General features: G+C 42.7%; 1 protein-coding gene across 2 annotated transcripts in view; it reads right to left on the bottom strand.

Annotated features, from left to right (window-relative positions):
* Positions 1-23174, bottom strand: part of ENPP6 (ectonucleotide pyrophosphatase/phosphodiesterase 6) — a 107403-nt gene that overhangs the window by 20162 nt on the left and 64067 nt on the right. Inside the window, exons 3-7 of one of the 2 annotated variants that reach the window (XM_058524963.1) lie at positions 14131-14242; positions 5433-5574; positions 4509-4688; positions 1387-1524; positions 521-1248 (exon numbers count right to left, since the gene is read on the bottom strand). In XM_058524963.1, the coding sequence (XP_058380946.1) occupies positions 1057-1248; positions 1387-1524; positions 4509-4688; positions 5433-5574; positions 14131-14242 (764 nt within the window). In that variant the 3' untranslated portion in view covers positions 521-1056. Of the gene's footprint in view, positions 1-520; positions 1249-1386; positions 1525-4508; positions 4689-5432; positions 5575-14130; positions 14243-23174 lie in introns of those variants that run through there. The other variant, XM_058524964.1, reaches the window with a different exon arrangement.

The raw sequence follows: 23174 nt of genomic DNA on the forward strand, positions 1-23174 counted from the left end.
ACTCAAAGCAATTCCACTAGAATTTTCTAAATTGGAAAAGTTTTAAAACACAAGCCCTTTGGTATGACTTGGAAAGTTGGCTTTATGGGATAAAGCTGGGTGGACACCCATCCGGGTGACCACTGGACTGCATGTGTGTTCAATGCAGAGCCCTGAAGAAACCACACCAAATGAAAATGCTGGGAGCCTAGAATCATCTCACTCTAGGTGAGCTTCAAATGGTGTGATCAAGTGAAGAGAAGCATGTTGGTTCTCAGAGGAGAGCGCGTTAGGGGCAGAGGGACCCTCTTGGAGACTTTTAAATCACGTGGCACAAGCAGCCAAATTCTGCTCATTAGAAGGGCCCAGCTTGGCCTCGGGACTGTGCAGCTGACACTTCTGAGCGAGTCTGCTTTGTTTCCTTGGTGACCAGGTGCTTCTCTTCGTCTGCGAGCACAGAGGAATGACAGTCCTCTTGAAGGACTGAATTTCAGGTCAGGGAACCCCCTGCAGAAGAATGGGGGTTCTTCAGAATGGGAACCCCCATTCTTCCACACCTAGGTCCCCAGTCTTCCACTCATTTGCTTGATCAGTATTTCTGCTGATCACCACCTTCCCTCTCTCTGGTAGATTAAATACTAGTCTGAGGTCTTACACTTCAGTGGCCTCGACCAACAACTCGCATGTACCGATGTGTGCCACTCCCTTTCACCCTGTAGTCTGATCCATTGGCAACCCATCTTCAAACTCATGTCTACAGTAAACCACGCCCTCTTCAGGAACTCATCCTGAAGAGGACATGACCTCGGGCTCCCCTGAGGGGCAGGCCTTCCCACGCTGGCCCAGTATCAGAAGCTGATCCAAGAGCCTGGTGAGCTTGGAGTCCAGGCGGGCGAGGAGGAGCCTGCTGCAGTCACTCGGGCGTGAGGCTATTAGGGTCTGGACCCAAAATGCAAGATAATCTCCTCCATAAAATCAAGTTGGCCAACTGGGGACCTGGATCTGTGGAGTTTTGTTTGCCAAACCTTTCTCTTTAAGGTGGAAGCAAAGCTGAGCCTTTCCTCGCTTTTCACAGCCCTAGAGCAGTTGCTTCGGTTCACAGTGATTGCTCCAGTTTAAACTGAATAGGTTACATTGTAACCCTGGTAACTGAGTTAAGGCCCATTTGTTAAAACAGAGCGAGTCTGGAGCGGTGCAGTCCAAACCGTGACTCTGCGTCGGGTCTACAGTTTGTGTCTCCCGAGTCACCTGACCAAGACTTCTGATGCTCTAGAGAAGGAAGTAATGCAATGAATGATACTTAAGTGAAAACAAAATCTTTTAAGTGTAAAAGCTGACTAATTATTTATCTTTGACTGTTTGATAGAATTTGTCTAATGAGTAAATTGTCATGTATTTTATAATTACCTCAGTTATGAACCATCCTTCATCGGCCACTAAGGTCAAAGGAGAGACAAATTTCCCTTTCTTGTAGTAGAACCTGCTCGGTATGGCTTCTTTCTCGTAGACAGTCATGTGTTCCACTGTCTTCAATTTGTTATATATCTGCAAACATAACCAAGAATGACTAGGTTTGCATTTTCTTTCTTAAATATATGTGAATATTGATTAGACCTGGGGAGAGGGAGGACTATATAAGACCAAAGAAAGAAATTACCAAAACCCCTGATAGATTTGACTACGTAAAAATGAGAAACTTGTCTGTCTCAGAAAGCAAGATGGCTTTATCCAGTAAGGCTGAAGATCCACATAGCCCATGACCTAACAAGTTAACCCCCAGGGATATAGTGAGAACTCTCATACATGTGCACCTGCAGACATGGAGAGGCATATATACTGAAAATTGGGAGAGCCCAAATACCTGGCAACAGTGGGAAGGGATAAATGGATTGTTGCGTGTTACTGCAGTGGAATACTACACAGCAATGAAGATGAATGGATTACAGCTACACTTGGAAGAATCTTGGGGATCTCAGTTTGAGGGGAAAAAAAGCAAGTTGCAGAAGAATACAGACAGAATAAGAATACATATAATTATTCCTATTATATGAAATTCAAATAACTACAAAACTAAAGAATATATATGGTAAAACTAAAGAGAATTATGGAAATGATAAGTCATAATTTAGGACAATGGTGTCCTCTGCGAGGGCAGAAAAGGTGATGGCGTCTGAGGAGGGCACACAGGAGACACCACTGGTAACGGTAATGTTCTCTTTCTTACATGTCTAGTGGATATAAAGTGCTTGTTGTAACATTATCCTTTATACTTTACACATATTTTATAATAATTTCTTGGTATCTACTCAATAATTAGTGAACAAATTACAAAAACTTACTTATGTCAAAAATGCTATAGTAAAATTGAAAGGCAAATGAGGAATTGGTCTGCCTGATGTTAAATACCACCAAGATCAAAGAAAGAGGGTTTATTCTTTGACTTGACCTAGAGGGTGTCCCACCTACACTTGAATCCTAAAAGTACTGGTAATAGTTTGCCATTAATTACACTTCTAATTTCATAGTGAAGACGTAAACTCTGTCCATATTTCCAATATTTAGCAGGAGCTTAAATATTTATGGCTAAAATTAAAATTAACTCGCTGATGTTGACTTGTTGGCCCTTAGCCAAATCAGGCATATATTCCTGGGTAGAACTGAATGTAAAATTGAATTTATCAGTTCAATTCCGGAAAATAATTAGTCCTTAGGCTGTGTAGTAGAGGGTTTCTGATGGCCCCATGAGTTATGATTTCCTACTTAAGAAAACCCATAGTTATTAAGGAAAGTAGGGTGCATTTGCAGAAAGATTTTGGATAAGTGAAAAATCTGATGACACATAAGGGGTCTCACAAACTGTTGTGTCCATCACGTGACAAACTGTCACCCAAACAGAGCCCCCGCTTTTGAATAATCTACCAACTGCCTGATTTAAACACCGTATTGGAAGCAGCTCTTCCCAGCTCATAAGCTGTTGATGCTCAAGCATTCTGGAGACGCATGTTCCTAAGTGCCAAATTGGAGATACAGATGATCTTCCTTGCCAGGAAAACAGAACTTCTTTGCAAGAAGCCATTTACTGTGGGACCTGCCAATGTGTAAAACATTCTTCCCAGATTCATATTTAGGGAGTTCATGGGGACACTCTGTACACATATTCAGTACATCCACTTCCTGATCATGGAGCCTGAGAAAAAAGGGGCATCCACAAGGGAATGGGACAAGGCTGAGGAGGAGTGGCATTGTTGGCAACTGTGTTCCTCAACCCCAAACAGACAGATCTCAGACTCTTATACGGGAGTGGGCAGAGTTGAGAGGAGGGTCTCTCTCTGGGCCAAAGAGGAGAGACGTGGCCCACCCTTGTGCTCCGTCAATCCCAACAACAGTCCATCACCAACTTCATCACTGCTGTGAGGATGAGTGGAGGCACCAGGACCACCCAAGGCGGATTCCTGGCACCCTGTGGTTGGCACCTCCACAGGCAGCAGTCTGGGCCTCCCCCGAGGAAGAGACTCACTTCCTGGTCCAGACCAGTTTTCTCTGGGAGTGGGCAGAAGCCCTAGAGCCTGTCCTGGGAGGTGGCTAGGCAATATGGGGTCAAAGTATTCCACCAAAGGTGTCACGTGCTCCTCCTCATTTTCTCCGTGTGATTTACCAAGGACTGCCAGACATGATTATTGTGTGGAGGGAAGGGTAAGTAGAGGCCTGGTCATCTCAGGGTGCTGAGTTCCTGGAGGGCATGACTGTGGGGAGTGGAGCTTTCTCCCACATCTGCACATTGTGGGAACTCAACCACACCCTCTTGGGAACATCCCCCTTCGATGGTGATAATCATAATAAGTGACACGTCCATCGTCCTTGCAGTGGGCCCAGCACGGTTCTGCGTGCTTTCCAGCAGCCCAGGAGGGCAGCTACGACGACATCACCACACGCAAGGACAGAGAAGAAGCAGAGGGCCAGGTTAGGGAGCTGCCCGGGTACCAACTGATGACAGAGCTGGGATCTCAACCCAAGCAGTGTGGCTCCTGCGATAAGCCTCAGCTTTCATTCATTCAACACCTTCTCATCCCCAGGTCCCTGAGGAAAACAGATCAGACTGGCAGCTTTCTTCCAGAGAAAGAACACTCGACGCCTGCATCCGATATGCCCCAGATTTGCCTGAGAAGTGCTGCATTTTAGCCAATAATAAAATCGCCCTACTAAGGACTAAGCACTTAACGTGCTAAGCACTGCACATCCTTTATCTCACTGAATTTCCACTAACATTCAGTGTGGTAGATACCTTTCTGCACATTTCAGAGAAGAGAAGACAGAGACATAGGAGGATGAACAACTCGACAGAGGTCACTCGGTGAGTGAGTGGCAAAGGAGGTCCCCTGTCCCCAGAGTCCCAGCTCCTGACACGGATCTGAATGTCAGCATGAAAACTACAGACAAGAGCAAGCGCAAAGCGATGGCGAATGAGGGCGTGTCTGCCCCCCTCCCCTCGCCCCTCCTGCCGCCCTTCTCCCCCATGCTGGCTGTCTTGCCTCGGAGTGTTTCCCAGGGGCTGGCCAGAGGCTCACAACAGGCCCTCGGTCTTTCGCTTGCTGCAGGTCATTCAGGCTGATGTAGTTATTCAGCTCAATCACTTTGTCCATCCAGAAAATGTCTGTCATCCCGTGATCTGAGAAGATGATGACATTGAGGTCGTCCTGCAGCTCCCGCTCCTGTGGGCGACAAAGGCGTCATGCCAGCGCTGAGAGAGGGAGGGTCTTACACTCAGGACTCTGTAAAAGGGTGTTTTAAACTACAAGTTATAGGAGAAAGGATACTTCCTCAATTCCAGATTTAATCCTCTACCCTTCTGCCCTGAGGGGGGACAGTTCAAAATCGTAGCAGAAGCCCTTTGGGGAGGGGAACGTGAACGCCCAGTCCCCATTCTACCAGTGCTAAAAATAATACATATGGGGCATTAGCCTTTTGAGGTATCTTCTCTATTTTCATCTTCTTTGGCTCTTTGAACAAACTTGTGTCGTAATACGAGCACTGCCGCTTGCCCATTTTACAGATGTGAAAAATAAAGCCCAGGAAAGTTTAAAAAAAAAATACCTTGCTTAAAGTCATTCAGCAAGGGTGTGGCAGAATCAGGGACAGAAACCAGGTCTGGTTCCCCTGCCCATGCAAAGCTGGTTACCAGATTTATTAGGTTTGGTAAAGGACTGAGCCATTCCGCCAGCTAAGCCAGGTAACAATGAAGACCTGGGTCATTTCCATCCACGGGCCTGGCTGTAACACAAGGGGTCCCTTGGTACCTGAAGAGGAGTTGTGTGAAGAAAAGAGACCCCTCAAAGCCTTGTGCCAGCCTAGTCAGCTATCCACAGTAAGAAGGAAGATGTTGAGGGGTGTGACAGTCAAGGAGACAGAGATTGACAAGAAGGAAGGTTAGCCCAGTGGTCCTTGTATTTGGTCACCTGGATCCACTTGGTCATGTACTTCAGGACGGTGTCCACTGCCTTGAGGGCATCTTTTCTTTGAGGTGATGAGGGGCCGTAGTGGTGGCCTTCCACATCCAGGCGCTCGTGGTATATGGCTGCCAGGTCAGCCCGGCCACTCCTGGAGGGAGCAGAGCGGGAGACGCGCAGTTGAGGGAGGCCCCCGCCAACTCTCTCCCTTCTCACCCACATCCTCTGTGAAGGCATTGGTGTTCCCTAAACCCTGCCCTGTGGGCCAGGCAAAACTGATACCTTAAAATAAACAAGGTGGGATCTCCAAGGGAGAAACAGGAATACTGCACCAAGATGGGCCAGTCCTGAGCACCTTGGTGTCCCAAGTCAGAGAGCATGTTTAGGGGTCACCTCCCCTCTTGGCTCATGTGGCACTGCTCATCATGTCCCAAGAGTTGGAAGATGTGGTAACAGGCAGGAGATACTTCTGATAGTTCTACCCTGACCATCTGCTGTCATTGGAACATCAGAAAAACTAGAGGCAATCATTTAAATAACAACTATTTGATTATTGCTGGACTTCAGGAAGTCTACAGATAAAACACTAGACTGTGGGTTTAATTGACTGGTGAGAAGAAGAACAAGCTATACTGCGGCAACCTTGTGGGAGTCAAGCAGGTTCATGTTGAGGGCCTGACCACAGCAGATACCCCCAGGACCCTTATTCTATGGGGACACATGAAGGCTCAGCTCCAATGTGGATATAGAGTGAATTCTAGCAGTGACCACACTTCTATGAGTCCCAGGAAGACCTTGGTTCTGGCAAAACTCCCCTTCTTGGCCAGAAGACTGATGGTAAAAATCTAAGTTATGTAACCCTCTACGCTGGGCTGAGAATGCATGGGAACTAGCGACATAAATTGGAAGAAGGGGCTTCTGGAGTCAGGGAGGAGAGAAAAATACCATGTAACGTACCCTCCCTCCTTCACCCAGTGCTTTCCACCGAGACTCCCCTCCCCAGCTCTAGCTTTGCCCACAGCCTACCCCCAAAGCACCTGAACAGAACAACGATCAGGATGATGGTGATGGTATCAGTAATAGTAACTGACAGAAGTTGAAGCAATGGAAAAGAAATTAAAGCTAGAGCCAGCCCTAATGGCCTACTGCTTAAGCCCAGTGTGCTCTGCTTTGGCGGCCTGGGTTCGGCTCCAAGGTGCAGAACCACACCACCCATCTGTCAGTAGCCGTGCTGTGGCAGCGGCTCACATAGAAGAACTAGAAGGACTTACAACTAGAATATACAACTATGTACCGGTGCTTTGGGGAGGATAAAAAAAAAAAAGAAATTAAAGCTAATTCCTTTGCTTGGACTTTACAAGGGTTAATAATTAATACTCTTGGCAGATTGCCTTATTTCTCTTGAAAAACTATATTTTAAACCCACACACAAACACACACACACACACACACACACACACACACACACACACACACACACGAGGTGGCATGGTCTCTCCTGATGTGGCCTCCCCACACTTGAAACACAAGGCAGGAAAGAATATGCACCCTCAGAGCCTCTGTGCCTTGGGTCTTGTGATTCTCAGGGCAGGAAAAATGGCCTCACAGTGGCCCAGAGAGCATGGTCTGCATGACCACAGATAATCAGCTCCTGTCCACCCTTCAGGTCTCAGGGGAGGTGCTGCCTTTTCCAGGAAGCTGCCTCAGTTGGGTGGCCCTCCTGGGTGCTCCCATAGCACTCTAGGTTCATCTCCGGGTTATGATTTTTCATACTGTGCTATAATTGCCCATTTCTGTGTCCTTCTCCCTCTCTAAATTGTGAGGGTTTTTCACCTGAGGGGTGGTGACTCATTCTCCATTGTGTCTCAGCTCAGCCTAGGATTTGGCATACAGTAGGAGCTCTATAACTGTCAGCTGAATGTATAATAATAGTAAGTGCTCAATAGATGATAGTTACTCTGGGTCAGGCACTATGTTGAGGGCTTTTCATATATTATCTTATTTAATTCTCACAGCAACCCTATAATTGAACAGAGAGTTCAATACAGCTGCCGGCATCACACAGCTAGTGAGAGATGGAGTTGGGATTCAAACCCAGGTCCAGCTGACTCCAACATCCTGGACACAATCACGGAATACTCTGAAAGGTCTCAACAGCCCACACCAATGGGAAAACGTTCTGCTTGACCTAACTGACCTTTTGGAAACGGTTCTTATTCTTATAAGAATCCCATCAACCCCAAGAAAGCTGGGTATGAGACAAGGCACAGGCAGCACAGGGAAACTGAGTCACTTCCGTTTCTCAATGCAGAGGGCTCTATGTCTGTGGTTTGGATGTGCCTCCAAATTCTAGAACTACAGTGAAAAGCATCCCTATAGAAAAGCATTTACAGGGCCGGCCCCGTGGCTTAGCGGTTAAGTGCACACACTCCGCTGCTGGCGGCCCGGGTTCAGATCCCGGGAGCGCACCGACGCACAGCTTCTCTGGCCATGCTGAGGCCGCGTCCCACATACAGCAACTAGAAGGATGTGCAGCTCTGACATACAACTATCTACCGGGGCTTTGGGGGAAAAAATAAATAAATAAAATTAAAAAAAGAAAAGCATTTACAAACTTGGCAGAGGAGGAAATAGGCCAAAAAGGATTCCAGGAGTTACTCAAAGCCTCACAGATCTCTGAGACGTGGCGAGGACTGGCAATGTGAATCTTCCACCTCCAAGGTCAGCACACTTTGCTCTACCACCCTGCACTTCTGAACGTCCACATCTACTCCGTTCACCACGGGGCAGCGAGTTCCAGAGAATGTTCTGTCTGGCGTCTTCCTTGCCGAGAGGGCACATCCTTTAACGATGCTATGATGATCTACTGAGTTCCCTGGGGTGTGCTCCATTAATGGTTCTGAGGACACATTGGTTTTGAGTTAAGTGAAATTGCTAGTCAAGTCTTCTCTTCTCTTTTTAGAACAACACAAACTGGCCCTTCCTTAACAAATACCATCACCACCCTCCTCCACAATGGGGCTTGGGTTAGGTTATTATTTAGAGGTTTCTCATCCTTGCAGGACACTTGGTCCTGTCCAAAATGTTCGTGGAGACATTAGGTCCACACCAAAAGGCCCTTGATATTTGGTCTATTTGGTCCTGTCCAAAATGGCCATGGAGACATTGGGTCTATGTCAAAAGGTCCTTGATATTTGGTCCTGTCCAAAACCACTTGACATGGACCAAATATGCTCATGGACATTTTGGATGGGACCAAATGTCCAGGACCTTTTGGCGTGGACCAAATGTCTTATGGATCAAATGTCTTACGGACGTTTTGGACAGGACCAAATGTCTGCTAATCTTTCTCACAAATGATATTGTCATTATTCATACTTGCTAATGTGTGAATGACTGATCCAAACTCCCTCTGCATCTGTAGATAGCAGAGAACTAAAAGTCACTTTAGGTCCCACAAGTATGTGGGCGGTATGTAAAAGTTCTTACTAGGTAATGGCATTTTCATACATATCCCTAAACTTTTTTGAAGCCCATCTTCATTACACCGATGGCACTTCCTCCACCACTGTGTTGAACATAATGGAACCTTCCATAAAATAGTTCCCTCAGATAAGCTCAGCAGTTAGCTGCTTTGTGTACTTGCATCTGTAGCATCCAGATGTGCTGAGTTAACCTGTGTTTAGGTGTGCATCTTCCAGGGTGGGGCTTGGATGTGGGGAAATTTCACAACCAAGCTTTACTTTTGCATTAAAGTTCAATGAAATGCTTTTCGGTCCCTACATTTTAGATATCTCCCCTTCACACAGCAGCCACTGGGCGGGTTTCTTTAAGGCTATTTACTAGATTCACAAATCTCCATGTGATCAGAAAGCCAGTAAGTCTCAGATTTACCTGATGGCTTTGTGTCAGGAAGCTGTCAACCCCAGATGCCAGGAACACTGGATTTAGGATGCTTGTGATTCAGGGGTTTATACACATGCCTTTTGTGAAAGACTTCTATGTTGGAGTTTCATTGATTCATTAGGGACCTAAGTCTTCAAGGGCTGAGAGCTCTTGCCTGTTTGGAGTTTAGCTGACAAATTCTTGGTCGCCAGCTGTTTTCCACATGGATCTGGTCTCCATCACAGGTCAGCTCATTTATAACAGAGTGGTTGGGTGAGGAGCAATGGGTGGAAATGCCTGCAGATCTGTTATTGGCCATTTATAGCTTTAAGGTCCAGGAACCATGCCAGAAGGACATGTGGCCATCAGCCCAGTTACCTGAGAGCTAAAAGGGGCCCCTAGCTCTGGGGTTTCAGGGACACCCAGGTCTCCCATCACCTTAGGATTCTGTCCAGATTTCTTTTCAGTGCAAAAAGTTCATAATGTCACATCTATTTTCCTTACTGAAGGGGGTTGGAAAGAGAGAAGAAGTACGGAGACAGAAACGGAGGCAATTTAAAGGAATGGTTGAAGTTATTGACTGTTAAGAAAAGCGATCCAAAACTTAGAAATAAGAACAAAAAAATAACTGCCTATCCCTTCAGTGTCATAGTGGAGCAGTATCTAAGAAACTTACTTACGGGTCACCAGACTTAATGGGGGGTTAGAGCCCAGACTCTAAACTTAGCTGTTAACCCGTAGGAAACTGATAGGATGAAAATTATTTCTGTCTGATAGAGAAAGCAGTCCTGAAGATTATGGTTTGATTATCCTCTAAGTTATTAAGCATTTCTGTGTCTAACAATAATTGTACCCCCTCATTTTCCATAGTGCTTTTTCTTCATGTGTGTGTGTTTCTCATATTCTCCTTTTAACCAGCCTTGTCATCTCCTGATTCCCTCAGTAATAAATTAATTTGAACTTTGGCATAATTCTCTTATATGTATGTACTGAGTACATGACAAAGTTTTAATTTTGAAAATTATACTTTGAAAGGGCATTGGAACTAGACATATCTGGGTTCAAATTCTGGCTTCTCTTCTTATTAACCTGGAGGTCTCAGATGAACGGCAAAAATATCTCTAAGCCTCAATTCCTCCATCTGGAACACCTCCTCAAAGGGCTATACTGGGTATTAAATGAACTGATGTTTGTCAAGTGCTTCACACTCAGTAAAAGAGAGGCAAAGGGAAAGAAACGCCTCCCATTTCTCTTTTCCTTCCACATACCCCTAGATGGCTCTTCCCTGCGCCGAGTAGGGAGGAGAACCCAGTCTCTGCCGAGACTGCATTCTTGCCCCTTCTTCCTCAGAGTCACAGGCAGGAGGGACAAAGGCCGGGACATTTGAGCCGGCTGCCTCGTGGCCTTTGGAAAGAACCGTCTGTGTCATCCATCCACTCCTTTATTAGCACCAGCAGCCACTGAGGTTGTGGGATCCTGGAGGAAGTCCTTTGGAGCTTGACAAAGGACAGCAGCTGTGTCCACTGTTCCAGTGGCCCACGTGTTACTTGACCAACCCTTTTGAGGGGCTGCATCAGTCAGTCTGCCGGGACCAACTTGGAAGCAGCTGCCTGGCCTCCTCCAGGCAGCCAGGGCTGCAAAGTGGGTGGATGGCAACAAAGCCTTTGACACAATGCTAGCTGATGGGCATTGAGAACATCAACTCTCTTCCCCTTCTTTCCTCTGCGCTAGAAGGTGTCTAAGTGCAAAGGTAACATCTACCAAGGGTATGACTTGGGTCAATACAGCTTTATGAGCTCTGGAGGCAATGCCCACATCACACATGGAGGCTGGACCAGTCCTTCCTACAAAGACGTACAGCTTCTGGGCTGACCTAGACCCTTTGCTGAAATGCTGTCCCTGGCTAGGACTCCACGTTCAAGACCTTAACTGCCTGTCCTGTCTTCTGTCAAAGCCTATCTATCCTGTGTCCATTCTCTCTGCTTCTCCAACTAACAGCAGAGTGGACAAAGGCCCTCTGTAAGCAGTCCTGGCTTGCAGAAATGTATGCGTGTGTATTTGCACACTTGTGTGTGAGAACTCTAAGTGCTCTTCAAATTATAGCTAGGAATTTGAGATAGAGCTGAATAGAAACCCAGAGATGAGCTACGGAGCTCTAAATGTGCTCCTCTGTTCAGGGCTATCTGATGGAAAGATAAATAATGATACATCTCTACCTAAACACACACATCAAGAAAATTCATGATTCCTTTGAGTCACATTCTTGCATGAACAAGCTGCTACCTGCAAAGTGGTCTTGATTATTCCAGACTGTTCTAGACTAAGCAAATGTTGGCCCGCAAATGTCAATCCTTTATTCTACTTTGCAGGAAGGTAATGAGACATGTTCTAATAAGACATAATACGTAGGCTGTTGAAAGAGGTGTCTCCTTTTTCTTTGGAGGAGAGCCTAAATCATCTTACTGCCTTCCACAGGCAGTAAGTATCATCTGGCTAATTGTTTTTCTTTTTTTTTATCTCTCTCTCTCATTTCAAGCACTCAGAGACGGTGGGTCTCCATCTTTCCACCCACTATTCAAAGGGGCTGTTTCTGGCTGCCTTGTTAATTTGGCAGTATAATGACCTGACAAGACAATGGCCCTGGCCTGGTTCCATCCTGCCCAGGCCTTCACTGTCCAACTGCAGAGGCATCATTCACAGGTAGACTGTGAATGCATCCACTGGAGTTCGAGGTCATCTACACAGACTACTGTGTGAATGGTGCTGAGGTGGGCAATGTGGTAGTGCCAGGACACACCACGTGGAGGCCTAGCCTGGGGCCACTTTTATGGGCCTCCAGTTCTTTGTAGACTTTTCTCTCTAGGGGAGTCCAATGCCTTTGTTTAACACACACATGTGCGCACACACACACACAACCACCACCACCACCATCACCAACACCATCCTCCCCCTTTTTAAATGCTGTGCTTCAAGGCAAAGATGGGATTCCCCAGTGTTCCACAGCTTTGCCATGTTGCTTAAGAAGGAAAAAAGAAAAACTTTAGAAATAGAGAAACAAAAACAGAAATTTCTCTAGGAAACAGAGCCCGGCACTTATTCCTCCAGCATTCTGGTATGCCTCAGGACCAGGAAGTCTGCTTGGATTGGCCAGCTTGCAGGCCAGCGCCGACATGGGATTCTCACGGCTGTGTGCTCTATGCTTCTCTATGAACACAGCGAGAGACCGTTCAGCTGTCCAGGCAAGATGAATGCAAAAAAGATTACCCCACCAGAGTGTTGGATTCTTTGGAGGTATTTGTATGACAACTATGTTGCAAGTTTTCACATTTGGCACGGCTATAGGCGGTAGGGATGGCTAGCATTTTCGATATGTTGGAAACAGCATTGTTCCAAATGACATAGAGCTGTTCCAAAGTTCGAGCTTTGCTCATCTGCTGTGCATGCTGTGCTATTCTGTTTTGCTTGCACAAACCAGACTGCAACAAAATATTCCAGTTCATCACGTGTGTGGTTTTCCAGCACTTGTGGGCAAGAAAAAGAAAGCAAAGTAGGTAGGAGACGTAACACACGAGTTACAAACCACGTGTTGAAGAATATTTATTTAAAGGTTATTTCCTCCAGACCCTGCCCCTGCCCTTTCCGCCTCCCCTCAAAAACCTAAACTTTTAAATTTGTTACTTCTCAATTTTTAAGCATTTTAAGCCTATTTTCTCTCCAACTTATCAATCAGAATCTGAATCTTCATGTGCCCCAAAGACCCTCTTGATAGGTTTTCATGGAAGTGGAATCCTTCTAAGAAGCAGTAAAGGCAGGAGTATTGTCTTCTCCTTTTGCAGCTCTGTGGGGGGTGACTGCTGCTCCCCGGGATGGCTGGGGTGGAGGTGATAAGAATGAGATTCATAATTGGTCAAGTCTATATCTGAAGCAATCTTAGTTACAGGTCACCTACATCATGTGGTTAGTGCTAGTAATTATACCATGCCTGTGGTATTGCAGCTCTCAGGGTCTGCCAGCTTGAAACCAGGCTCTTTCTCTCAGGAGGATGAAGGTCCTTCACCAGCCTCCACACTGATTACTGTGTGTCTTCTGCCTGGATCCCACCCAGGAGACCCACTCAGCATCCAAGGTGACCCCATGCCCAGCCCCGGAAATGTGAGAGTCTGAACATCCTTGCTGATTTCTACTGCAGACCCCCACCTGTTCTCCCATCTTGACTTCCACTTACAGTGATTTCTGAGACCGACTTGAGGCTTTGTTTTGACCTGTGTTCTTGATCAGTCTCCCTGACACACTCCTGTGTGCTACTCATGACAGCAGTACTGATTACTGCATTTTTCATAGTCTATCATAGTTCCATGTGAAAGAAATAAAAAAAGTTCTATGTTTTAATATGCTAATGTGCTTTGTGTATTTCCAAGAAAAGGGTAGAGCAGGCAATTTTTCCAAACTAATTCCACCACGGATCCTCCCTTTTTGCCAAATACTTATTAACATCTTCTGTGATACAAGCATTCACTTTATCATGATTAGAGAAATGCTGACATTCATATTGCTTCTCCATTGTCCATCAACATAAAGAGGAAAGTCTCAAACCTCGGGGGACCTTCTTGTTCTCAATTCAACATTTCCAAAGTGTGTCCCTGCCTGAAATCACTTGCTCACAATTATTCTCTGCTAGCAGTCAATCACCATGTGAGAGGCTCACCACCTCTCTGAGACATTATTTCACCTACACCAAGCCTTCTTAATTCACTTTAGCATTCATTATTGGTCCTAGAAACAAGGAAGAACAATGGTATGGCTAAGAATTTGGGACACTTACTTGAAGGAGTCAAGGGCATCGCTGACTGCATTGGCAAAATTGATATCCGTTGGCACGTTTTTATATTCTAGGCAGTAAGTAGGTCTGACACCAAGAATCTCAACCTCACAGCCTAAGAAGGAAAAAGATGGTAAATGTTACTTTCCTCAATAGTCGAGGTAGAGCTATGAGCCTATTCCAGGAAGCAAGCACCATTAGTCAAAATTAAATTTTTGTTCCTTTTCATGAAATAAAAAGATTTATTGTTGATAGGTGGTGTATTTAACTGTAATTTTGTTTAATTGCAACAGAGGTTTTCAAATGTCGTTCCTATGCAACAGTGGTGTCCCATGATAGGGACTAGCAAAAAATGGTCAATGGTTGTCTTTTCCAATTTGAAACAACAAAACAGTTAATTAGTACCCAGAAATGTCTCAATTAAAACTTTTTTCCTATAGATTTTTGTAACTGCTAAGTCTTCTAGTGTATCTTTGGCTACTCTAGAATCAAGTATTAGGCAGTATCTGATCAATCTGGGAATAATAAAATAAATATTTCATTAGTCTCACTGGACTTAGAGGTACTGCACTGATTAGCAAGCCTAAAAATCACTGAGTTAAAGCAAGGGGTCTGAGCCAGGACCTTGACTCTCCCAAAATGAAGTAAAATGATGAAAGGCATTCAGATGTCAGGAACTCCTACGGCTTCAGCTTTTCTGCCCCAGACCCCTGGGCAAGTAGAAGTAGTTGCCCTGAGGAAGACACACAACCTTACTATCAGAATACAGGGCAGGAGAGGGATGAGCCAGTCTCAGTTGAAGTTAGTTGAGTATATTTATTGGGCAACTACTATGAATGAGTCACTATGTTCAGACATAGTGGAGACAAAAACGTGCCAGCCAAGGTCTGCATCCTGGAGCATCCCAGAGTTGAGTCTAGTGGGAGGAGTCATATGTGAAAACAGTGTAATATGTGAAGCCTAAAGTGAGGTGCATATTTACTGGGTGGTGTGGGAACTCAGATGAGGGGCATTTAATTCAGATATTATCTCCTCCTGGGAGCCTTCTTCAAATCCCCAGGTTGGGCTCAGTCTTATAGACTGCATTTAGCCAATGAGTCAGGGGATGGAGGTGGGGAAGAAAGGGACGTCCCAAGCAAAGAAAGCAGCAGAAGCAAAGGTTCAGAGACGAGAAACAATAAGGTGTGTGTGTAGAACTGTCAGACAAGGAGTGTCAGGAGACCAGACGGCCAGCTTTCCTGTAGCCCAGGGACAATGATTTCCAAGGTGGAAGTGAGTAAAAGTGGGACAAGTTGGGAGTGTGGGGAGGAAGGAGTGTTTCTGTCAGGAAACACATTAACCTCACTCCTGGATACATCTGCTACTTGGTTACAGCTGATTTACAAGAAGGTGGGGCAGTCTCCAGGAAGAATTCCTTCAACTGGCATATCATAGCAGGACCTTAGCACTCATGGGAGACTCTGTCTCTCTCTGCCTGATGTCTCAAGTTCAGCGAGAGCAAGGGCTGTCTAGGACAACAGAGAGAGACCTAGAAGGTGGGCAGCTGCCTTTCCAAGTCTTGTTTATTGAGTGGGATGAATAGGCCGGATGACCCAAGAGAAAATCCTACCCATGGGTTCTTGGAAAATATTCATTATCATAAGAAATGCCAGTGGGATTTTGACTGTAGCACTTTAGATACTTGTGTTTTATCTGTTAAGGGTTATTTGTGAAGGTTTATTGTTCTCTCAAAGCTGTTTATTCAACAACATGTGAAGGGTGTGCTTTGTATCCACTCTGTGTTCAGTGTCAGCAACCCAAAAGCAAATAAGACAGCACCGATCCTTCAAAACTTTTAACAACCTTATATAATGTGGCCAGGTGTCTACTTCTGGCACATCTGACATATGGGTATGTGAGTTTTTTTTTTTTAAAGGCCTGTTTAAACTTTAGAGAGAGGATTTATTTATTTATTTATTATTTTTTGTGTGTGTGTGAGGAAGATCAGCCCTGAGCTAACATCCGTGCTAATCCTCCTCATTTTGCTGAGGAAGACCGGCTCTGAGCTAACATCTATTGCCAATCGTCCTTCTCCTTTTTTTTCCCCCCAAAGTCCCAGTAGATAGTTGTATGTCATAGTTGCACATCCTTCTAGTTGCTGTATGTGGGACGCGGCCTCAGCATGGCCAGAGAAGTGATGCGTTGGTGCGCACCCGGGATCCGAACCCGGGCCGCCAGTAGCGCAGCGCTAGCACTTAACCGCTAAGCCATGGGGCCGGCCCTATGTGAGTTTTAAAGTACTGGAATTTTGACCATGGTTTTGCAGATAAAAGAAACTGCACACTTTTTTTGTGTTCGCACATTAATATCAAACCATGAGTGTTTTTTGTATAATAAACAATAATTATGTTTGTATATATTACCAATCATATGTTCCCCTAAATATTTATTGGATTAAAATGAGTCTGGACTTAACGCTGGCATAGTAATATAGTTTACCTGAGAAATTTTCCCTTGCCTTAGGTTAAAGTAGGATGTAACTGATTTTTTATGGATTAATTATAGGTAAAATTCTATAATAAAGGTAGAGACAATATGTGGCAAAGTAGATCTGTTGTTACACTGTTGTGTAATTTTTTATTTTCAAAAATTACAGTGAATTTTAACTTAATCAAGAACCACGGTAGCATCCTACCAAAGGCTATCGGTAGGACAGGAGAATTGAGAGAAATTCCCCCAAAGTACACAGATCCTTCACTAAGTGCAAGGCAACAGCTCATCAAAGGCTAGGGACAGAACATCAGAATGGAGAGTGATCTTCCAAATTGCAGAAAGTTGGGGACAATGCTGGAGAGAAAAAGAACTCCCCAGTGATCCCAAAAGTTGGCAGCATAAACTTTCTATGAAAAGAATAGAGAGTTCTCCACTGGACAAATTCCAAGACCTGCTAAAGGGATAATCCTTATCTTCCCCCATGACCTTTTGAAGTTAGCAAAGTAAATTAAACTAAAGCTTCAAAAAAAGCCCAGAACCAACTTGACTACAGATTAGATTGACTCAGCCTCCACCCTAGAGGCCTGACATAGGAAGGGGCATGAACTTTTCTGGGGGAAAATAATATGTGTTTTACACTCTGTAGTTCTTTTTCACACAATGTCCAGCATATAAAAAAAAATTATAAGATAACGTTAAGAAGCAGTGAAACGTGCACCATAATTAAGAAAAAAATAGTCAATAGAAACAGATACACAGATAACACAAATGTTGGCCAGAAAGGTAAACACAAAAGAATTTCTTGAAAAAATTATTGACTATTTAAAGCAAAATTAATAATAATATACTATGGGGTTTACAACACATGTTTAAACCAAATAGATGACAAGAACATAAAGAGTATATATGTGGACAAATTAAAAACACTAACTTCATTTGTGAAGCAATATAATATTATTTTAAGGTAGAATATGAATAAGTTGAGGATGCGTGTTGGTATGTCTAGAGTAACTATTAGGAAAAAAACAAAATAAAATCTGAAATCAACAGAGAAGATATAATAAAATTCCGAAAGTACTCAATTAATGGAAAAGAGACAGGAAAGGGGCAACAGAGGAATAAAAACAGTTAAGACAAATAAAAAAATAGTACCAAGATGGTAAGCTTTATCCCAACCATATCAATAATTACATCAAATGAAAATGAAGTAAACACTTTATTTAAAAGGCAGAGATAGTCAGACAGACTGGATAAAATTTAAGACCCAAATATATGCTGTCTATAAGAGAAATTTTTAAAAAATATAAATACACTCGTTAAAAAGAAAGGGGTTGAAAAAAGGTTATACCATGCAACAATAAGTACAAGCAAGTTGATATGGTTATATATCAAAGTGGATTTCTATAAAATATCAAATGATATTTTGAACTGAGCAACCGGAACTGTTTGTAATTTTCTGGTGGGACAGTAAAATGATATGGCCACTTTGTAAAATTGTTCAACAGTTTCCTATAAAGTCAAATATATATCTACCCTGTGAACCAGCAATTTTACCTCTAGGTATTTACACAAAAGAAATGAAAACATATGTCCACAAAAAGACTTGTTTAAGAGTGTTCATAGTAGCCTTAGTTATAATAGCTCCAAAATGGAAATAATCCAAGTATCCGTAAATAGAAGAGTGGAAAAACAATTTTTGAAATATTTATGCTACGAAATACTACTCAACTGTGAAAAAGAATAAACTACTGATACGTGTCACATGAAGAGTGTATCTCAAAAACATTATATTGAACAAAAGACGGCAGACACAAAAGAGTATGTATGGTATGATTCTATTTACGTGAAAACTGGGAATGTAAAACTAATCTATGACAATAGAAATCAGAAAGCTTTTGCCTCTGGGGATGGGGAGTGGTTGACTGGAAAGAGGAAAGACTATGGAAAAATTCTGTACCTTGATTTGGGTGGTAGTTACACAGGTGAATGCAACTTCGAAAATGCTTTGGGGGAGAGTGCCAAGGAAGCAAGGAAAAGCGTTTTCATGTTGTTGGAGGGAAAGGATGGTTGACATATAATGCTTCATTCTAGACATTGATTTAAAAGATTGGAATATACAGAAGAAAGTTGTGTGCGTGACTTCCAAATCACTAAAGGAATAAAAAATAAACATAAAAAATTAATCAAATATCAAAGTACATGAAAAATGGAAAAAAAAATAAATATCCACGAAGCACTAATACCAAAAGCATAATAAAAGAGAAAAACAACTAAAATGATGCAGAAAAGTTAGATATAAAAGAACAAACCAAAAACCCCCCCAAAAGAAAACCAAAAAATCCAGTATGTCGGTAGTATTAAAGTAGATTATGGTCTCAAAAGCCTGAAACAGCTACAAATCCACATTAATAGTTAAGAATGTGTATGACTGTTTATATATTATAAATATACACAACACACACACACAAAGAAGTCTTGAAAATATAAAGTGGAAAATTACAATCTTGGTGGAAGATTTTAATGACAGCTCAATACATAAAAAATAAACAATATATAAGATGTATCTATATAAAGACATTAGAGGATTTGAATGTTAGTACCAATAAGCTAGATTCAATAGGTACTGAAAATTTTATCTTATTATTTTTAGAATGTTCACTATTTTCAAACATAACAGTTGGAAAAACTGATCATATTTTGGTCCACAAAGAAAATCTCAATAGCTTCCAAAAAGCAGAGATTTTATAGGCCACAAAATATATTATCTGACCACAGGTAATAAAATTAGGAATTAATCATAACAGTTAAGTAAAAATAAATCCAATGCCTTAAAAAGGAAAACCTTTATGTAACTTGAAGTAAAAAAGAAATGAAAATGCCACGGACAGGCTAGTTATTAACCACAGTGAAAATTTTATATTTCAAAATTTCATGGGATGCATTTTCTTTTAGATCAGAAGCAAATCAGGAACGTTGCCATCACCACTGTAATTTATTACTGTTATAGAGCTTCTGTTATCAAGGCAATGAATAAGAAATAGAAATAAAAAATGAGTGCTGGAAATCAGGAGGCACACGAGAGTTCCTCTATGGGGACGTTTTAAAAACTTTGTCTGTTACTCGTGGCAAAATACTCACATTGCTTCATGACATAGAACACAAACACACACACTCACAGTGGAAACAAAAGTTTCACCAAACTATGAGCAGTGCCAGCTAATACTTTCCATTCCATTCCACTCCACTCCACTCCATTCCATGTGTGTGCTTTTGTTTTTTAAATACTGATTAGCAATCCATACATTGATTTCACTGTCACATCACGGATCAAGACATGTGTTTGAGAAACACCAATATGAGGCACAAATCTGGGTATGGATTCCTGAGTCGCTGTCATCCATTGAGAATAAGCTTGTTAGGCAATATTCATACAATTGTTTTTTGTGTGTGTGTGAGGAAGATCAGCCCTGAGCTAACATCTGATGCCAATCCTCCTCTTTTTGCTGAGGAAGACTGGCTCTGGGCTAAGATCCGTGCCCATCTTCCTCTACTTTATATGGGACACCGCCACAGCATGGCTTGACAAGCGGTGTGTCGGTGTGCTCTCAGGATCCGAACCTGGGAATTCCCGGCCCTGAAAGCGGAGCCTGCGCACTTAACCGCTGTGCCACGGGGCGGACCCCCATACAATTTTTATAGTATATATGCTTTACCTAGCAAACCACTTAAAGGAACATATTCTAAGAAAATAAAGTTGTATATACAAGCATCTTTATTTCAGTGTTATTTATAATATAAAATTAAGAAGCAATTTAAACGTTTGGTGATAGAGGTATGGCGAAATTATGGTACATCCACATAATGAAATCCTATGCAAGCATTAAAATCATTACGTTATTTGTATTTACTGGCATAATATTTTAGATGAAAGAAGGCTAATAAATAGTATGTAAAGGATGATTTCATTTTTTTTTTTTTTTTGTGAGGAAGTTCAGCCCTGAGCTAATGTCTGCCAATCCTCCTCTATTTGCTGAGGAAGATTGGCCCTGGGCTAACATCCATGCCCATCTTCCTCCACTTTATATGGGATGCCGCCACAGCATGGCTTGCCAAGCGGTGCGTCGGTGGGTGCCCGGGATCCGGGCCGGCGAACTCCAGGCTGCCGCAGCAGAGCGCGCACACTTAACCGCTTGTGCCACTGGGCCGGCCCCTGTCTTTGCTATTCTTTTTTTTTTTTTTTTTTTTTTTTTTTGATGTTTTAATGGTTTCTAACATTGTGAAATTTTGGGTTGTACATTTTTGTTTGTCCATCACCCCATATATGACTCCCTTCACCCCTTGTGCCCACCCCCACCCCCACTGCCCGGGTAACCACAGTCCAGTTTTCTCTGTCCATGTGTTGGTTTATATTCCACATATGAGTGAGATCATACAGTGTTTGTCTTTCTCTTTCTGGCTTATTTCACTTAACATAATATGCTCCAGGCCCATCCATGTTGTTGCAAATGGGACGATTTTGTCTTTTTTTATGGCTGAGTAGTATTCCATTGTATATATATACCACATTTTCTTAATCCAATCGTCAGTCGAGGGACACTTAGGTTGCTTCCACTTCTTGGCTATGGTGAATAATGCTGCAATGAACATAGGGGTGCATAAGCCTCTTTGGATTGTTGATTTCAGGTGCGTTGGATAGATTCCCAGTAGTGGGATGGCTGGATCATAGGGCATCTCTATTTTTAATTCTTTGAGGAATCTCCATACCGTTTTCCATAGAGGCTGCACCAATTTGCATTCCCACCAGCTGTGTATGAGGGTTCCTGTTTCTCCACATCCTCTCCAACATTTGTTGTTTTTTGTCTTGGTGATTATAGCCATTCTAACGGGCGTGAGGTGGTATCTTAGCGTTGTTTTGATTTGCATTTCCCTGATGATTAGTGATGTTGAGCATCTTTTCATGTGCCTATTGGCCATCTGTATATCTTCCTTGGAGAAGTGTCTGTTCATTTCCTCTGCCCATTTTTTGATCGGGTTGTTTGTTTTTTTGTTGTTCAATTGTGTGAGTTCTTTATATATTATGGAGATCAACCCCTTGTCAGATGTATGTTTTGCAAATATTCTCTCCCAGCTGGTTGGTTGTTTGTTCATCTTGATTCTGGTTTCATTTGTCTTATAAAAGCTCTTTAATCTGATAAAGTCCCACTTGTTTATTTTTTCTTTAGTTTCCCTAGTCTGGGTAGGCATGTCATCCGAAAAGATTCCTTTAAAACCAATGTCAAATAGTGTGTTGCCTATATTTTCTTCTATGAGTTTTATAGTTTCAGGTCTCACCTTCAGGTCTTTGATCCATTTTGAGTTAATTTTTGTGAATGGCGATAGCACATGGTCCACTTTCATTCTTTTGCATGTGGCTGTCCAGTTTTCCCAACACCATTTATTGAAGAGACTTTCCTTTCTCCATTGCATGTTCTTAGCACCTTTGTCGAAAATTAGCTGTCCGTATATGTGTGGTTTTATTTCTGGGCTTTCAATTCTGTTCCATTGATCTGTGTGTCTGTTTTTGTACCAGTACCATGATGTTTTGATTACTATTGCTTTGTAGTATGTTTTGAAGTCAGAAATTGTGATGCCTCCTGCTTTGTTCTTTTTCTTTAGGACTTCTTTAGCTATTCGGGGTCTTTTGTTGCCCCATATAAATTTTAGGATTCTTTTTTCTATTTCTGTGAAGAATGTCATTGGGATTCTGATTGGGATTGCATTGAATCTGTAGATTGCTTTAGGTAATATAGACATTTTAACTATGTTTATTCTTCCAATCCACGTGCATGGGATATCTTTCCATTTCTTTATGTCATCGTGGATTTCCCTCAATAACGTCTTGTAGTTCTCATTGTATAGGTCCTTCACCTCCTTGATAAGATTTATTCCTAGGTATTTTATTCTTTTTGATGCAATTGTAAATGGTATTATCTTTTTGAGCTCTCTTCCTGTTAGTTCATTATTAGCATATAGAAATGCAACTGATTTTTGTAGATTGATTTTGTACCCTGCAACTTTGCTGTAGTTGTTGATTGTTTCTAACAGTTTTCCAACAGATTCTTTAGGGTTTTCTATATATACAATCATGTCATCTGCAAATAGTGAGAGTTTCACTTCTTCGTTACCTATTTGGATTCCTTTTATTCCTTTTTCTTGCCTAATTGCTCTGGCCAAAACCTCCAGTACTATGTTGAACAGGAGTGGTGAGAGTGGGCAGCCCTGCCTCGTTCCTGTTCTCAGAGGAATGGCTTTCAGTCTTTCCCCGTTGAGTATGATGTTAGCCGTGGGTTTGTCATATATGGCCTTTATTATGTTGAGGTACTTTCCTTCTATTCCCATTTTATTGAGAGTTTTTATCATAAATGGATGTTGTATCTTGTCAAATGCCTTCTCTGCGTCTATTGAGACGATCATGTGGTTTTTATTCTTTGTTTTGTTGATGTGATGTATCACGTTGATTGATTTGCGGATGTTGAACCATCCCTGCGTCTCTGGTATAAATCCCACTTGATCATGGTGTATGATCTTTTTAATAT

This window comes from Diceros bicornis, chromosome 29 (assembly GCF_020826845.1).
Source record: "Diceros bicornis minor isolate mBicDic1 chromosome 29, mDicBic1.mat.cur, whole genome shotgun sequence".
Lineage (NCBI taxonomy): Eukaryota > Metazoa > Chordata > Mammalia > Perissodactyla > Rhinocerotidae > Diceros > Diceros bicornis.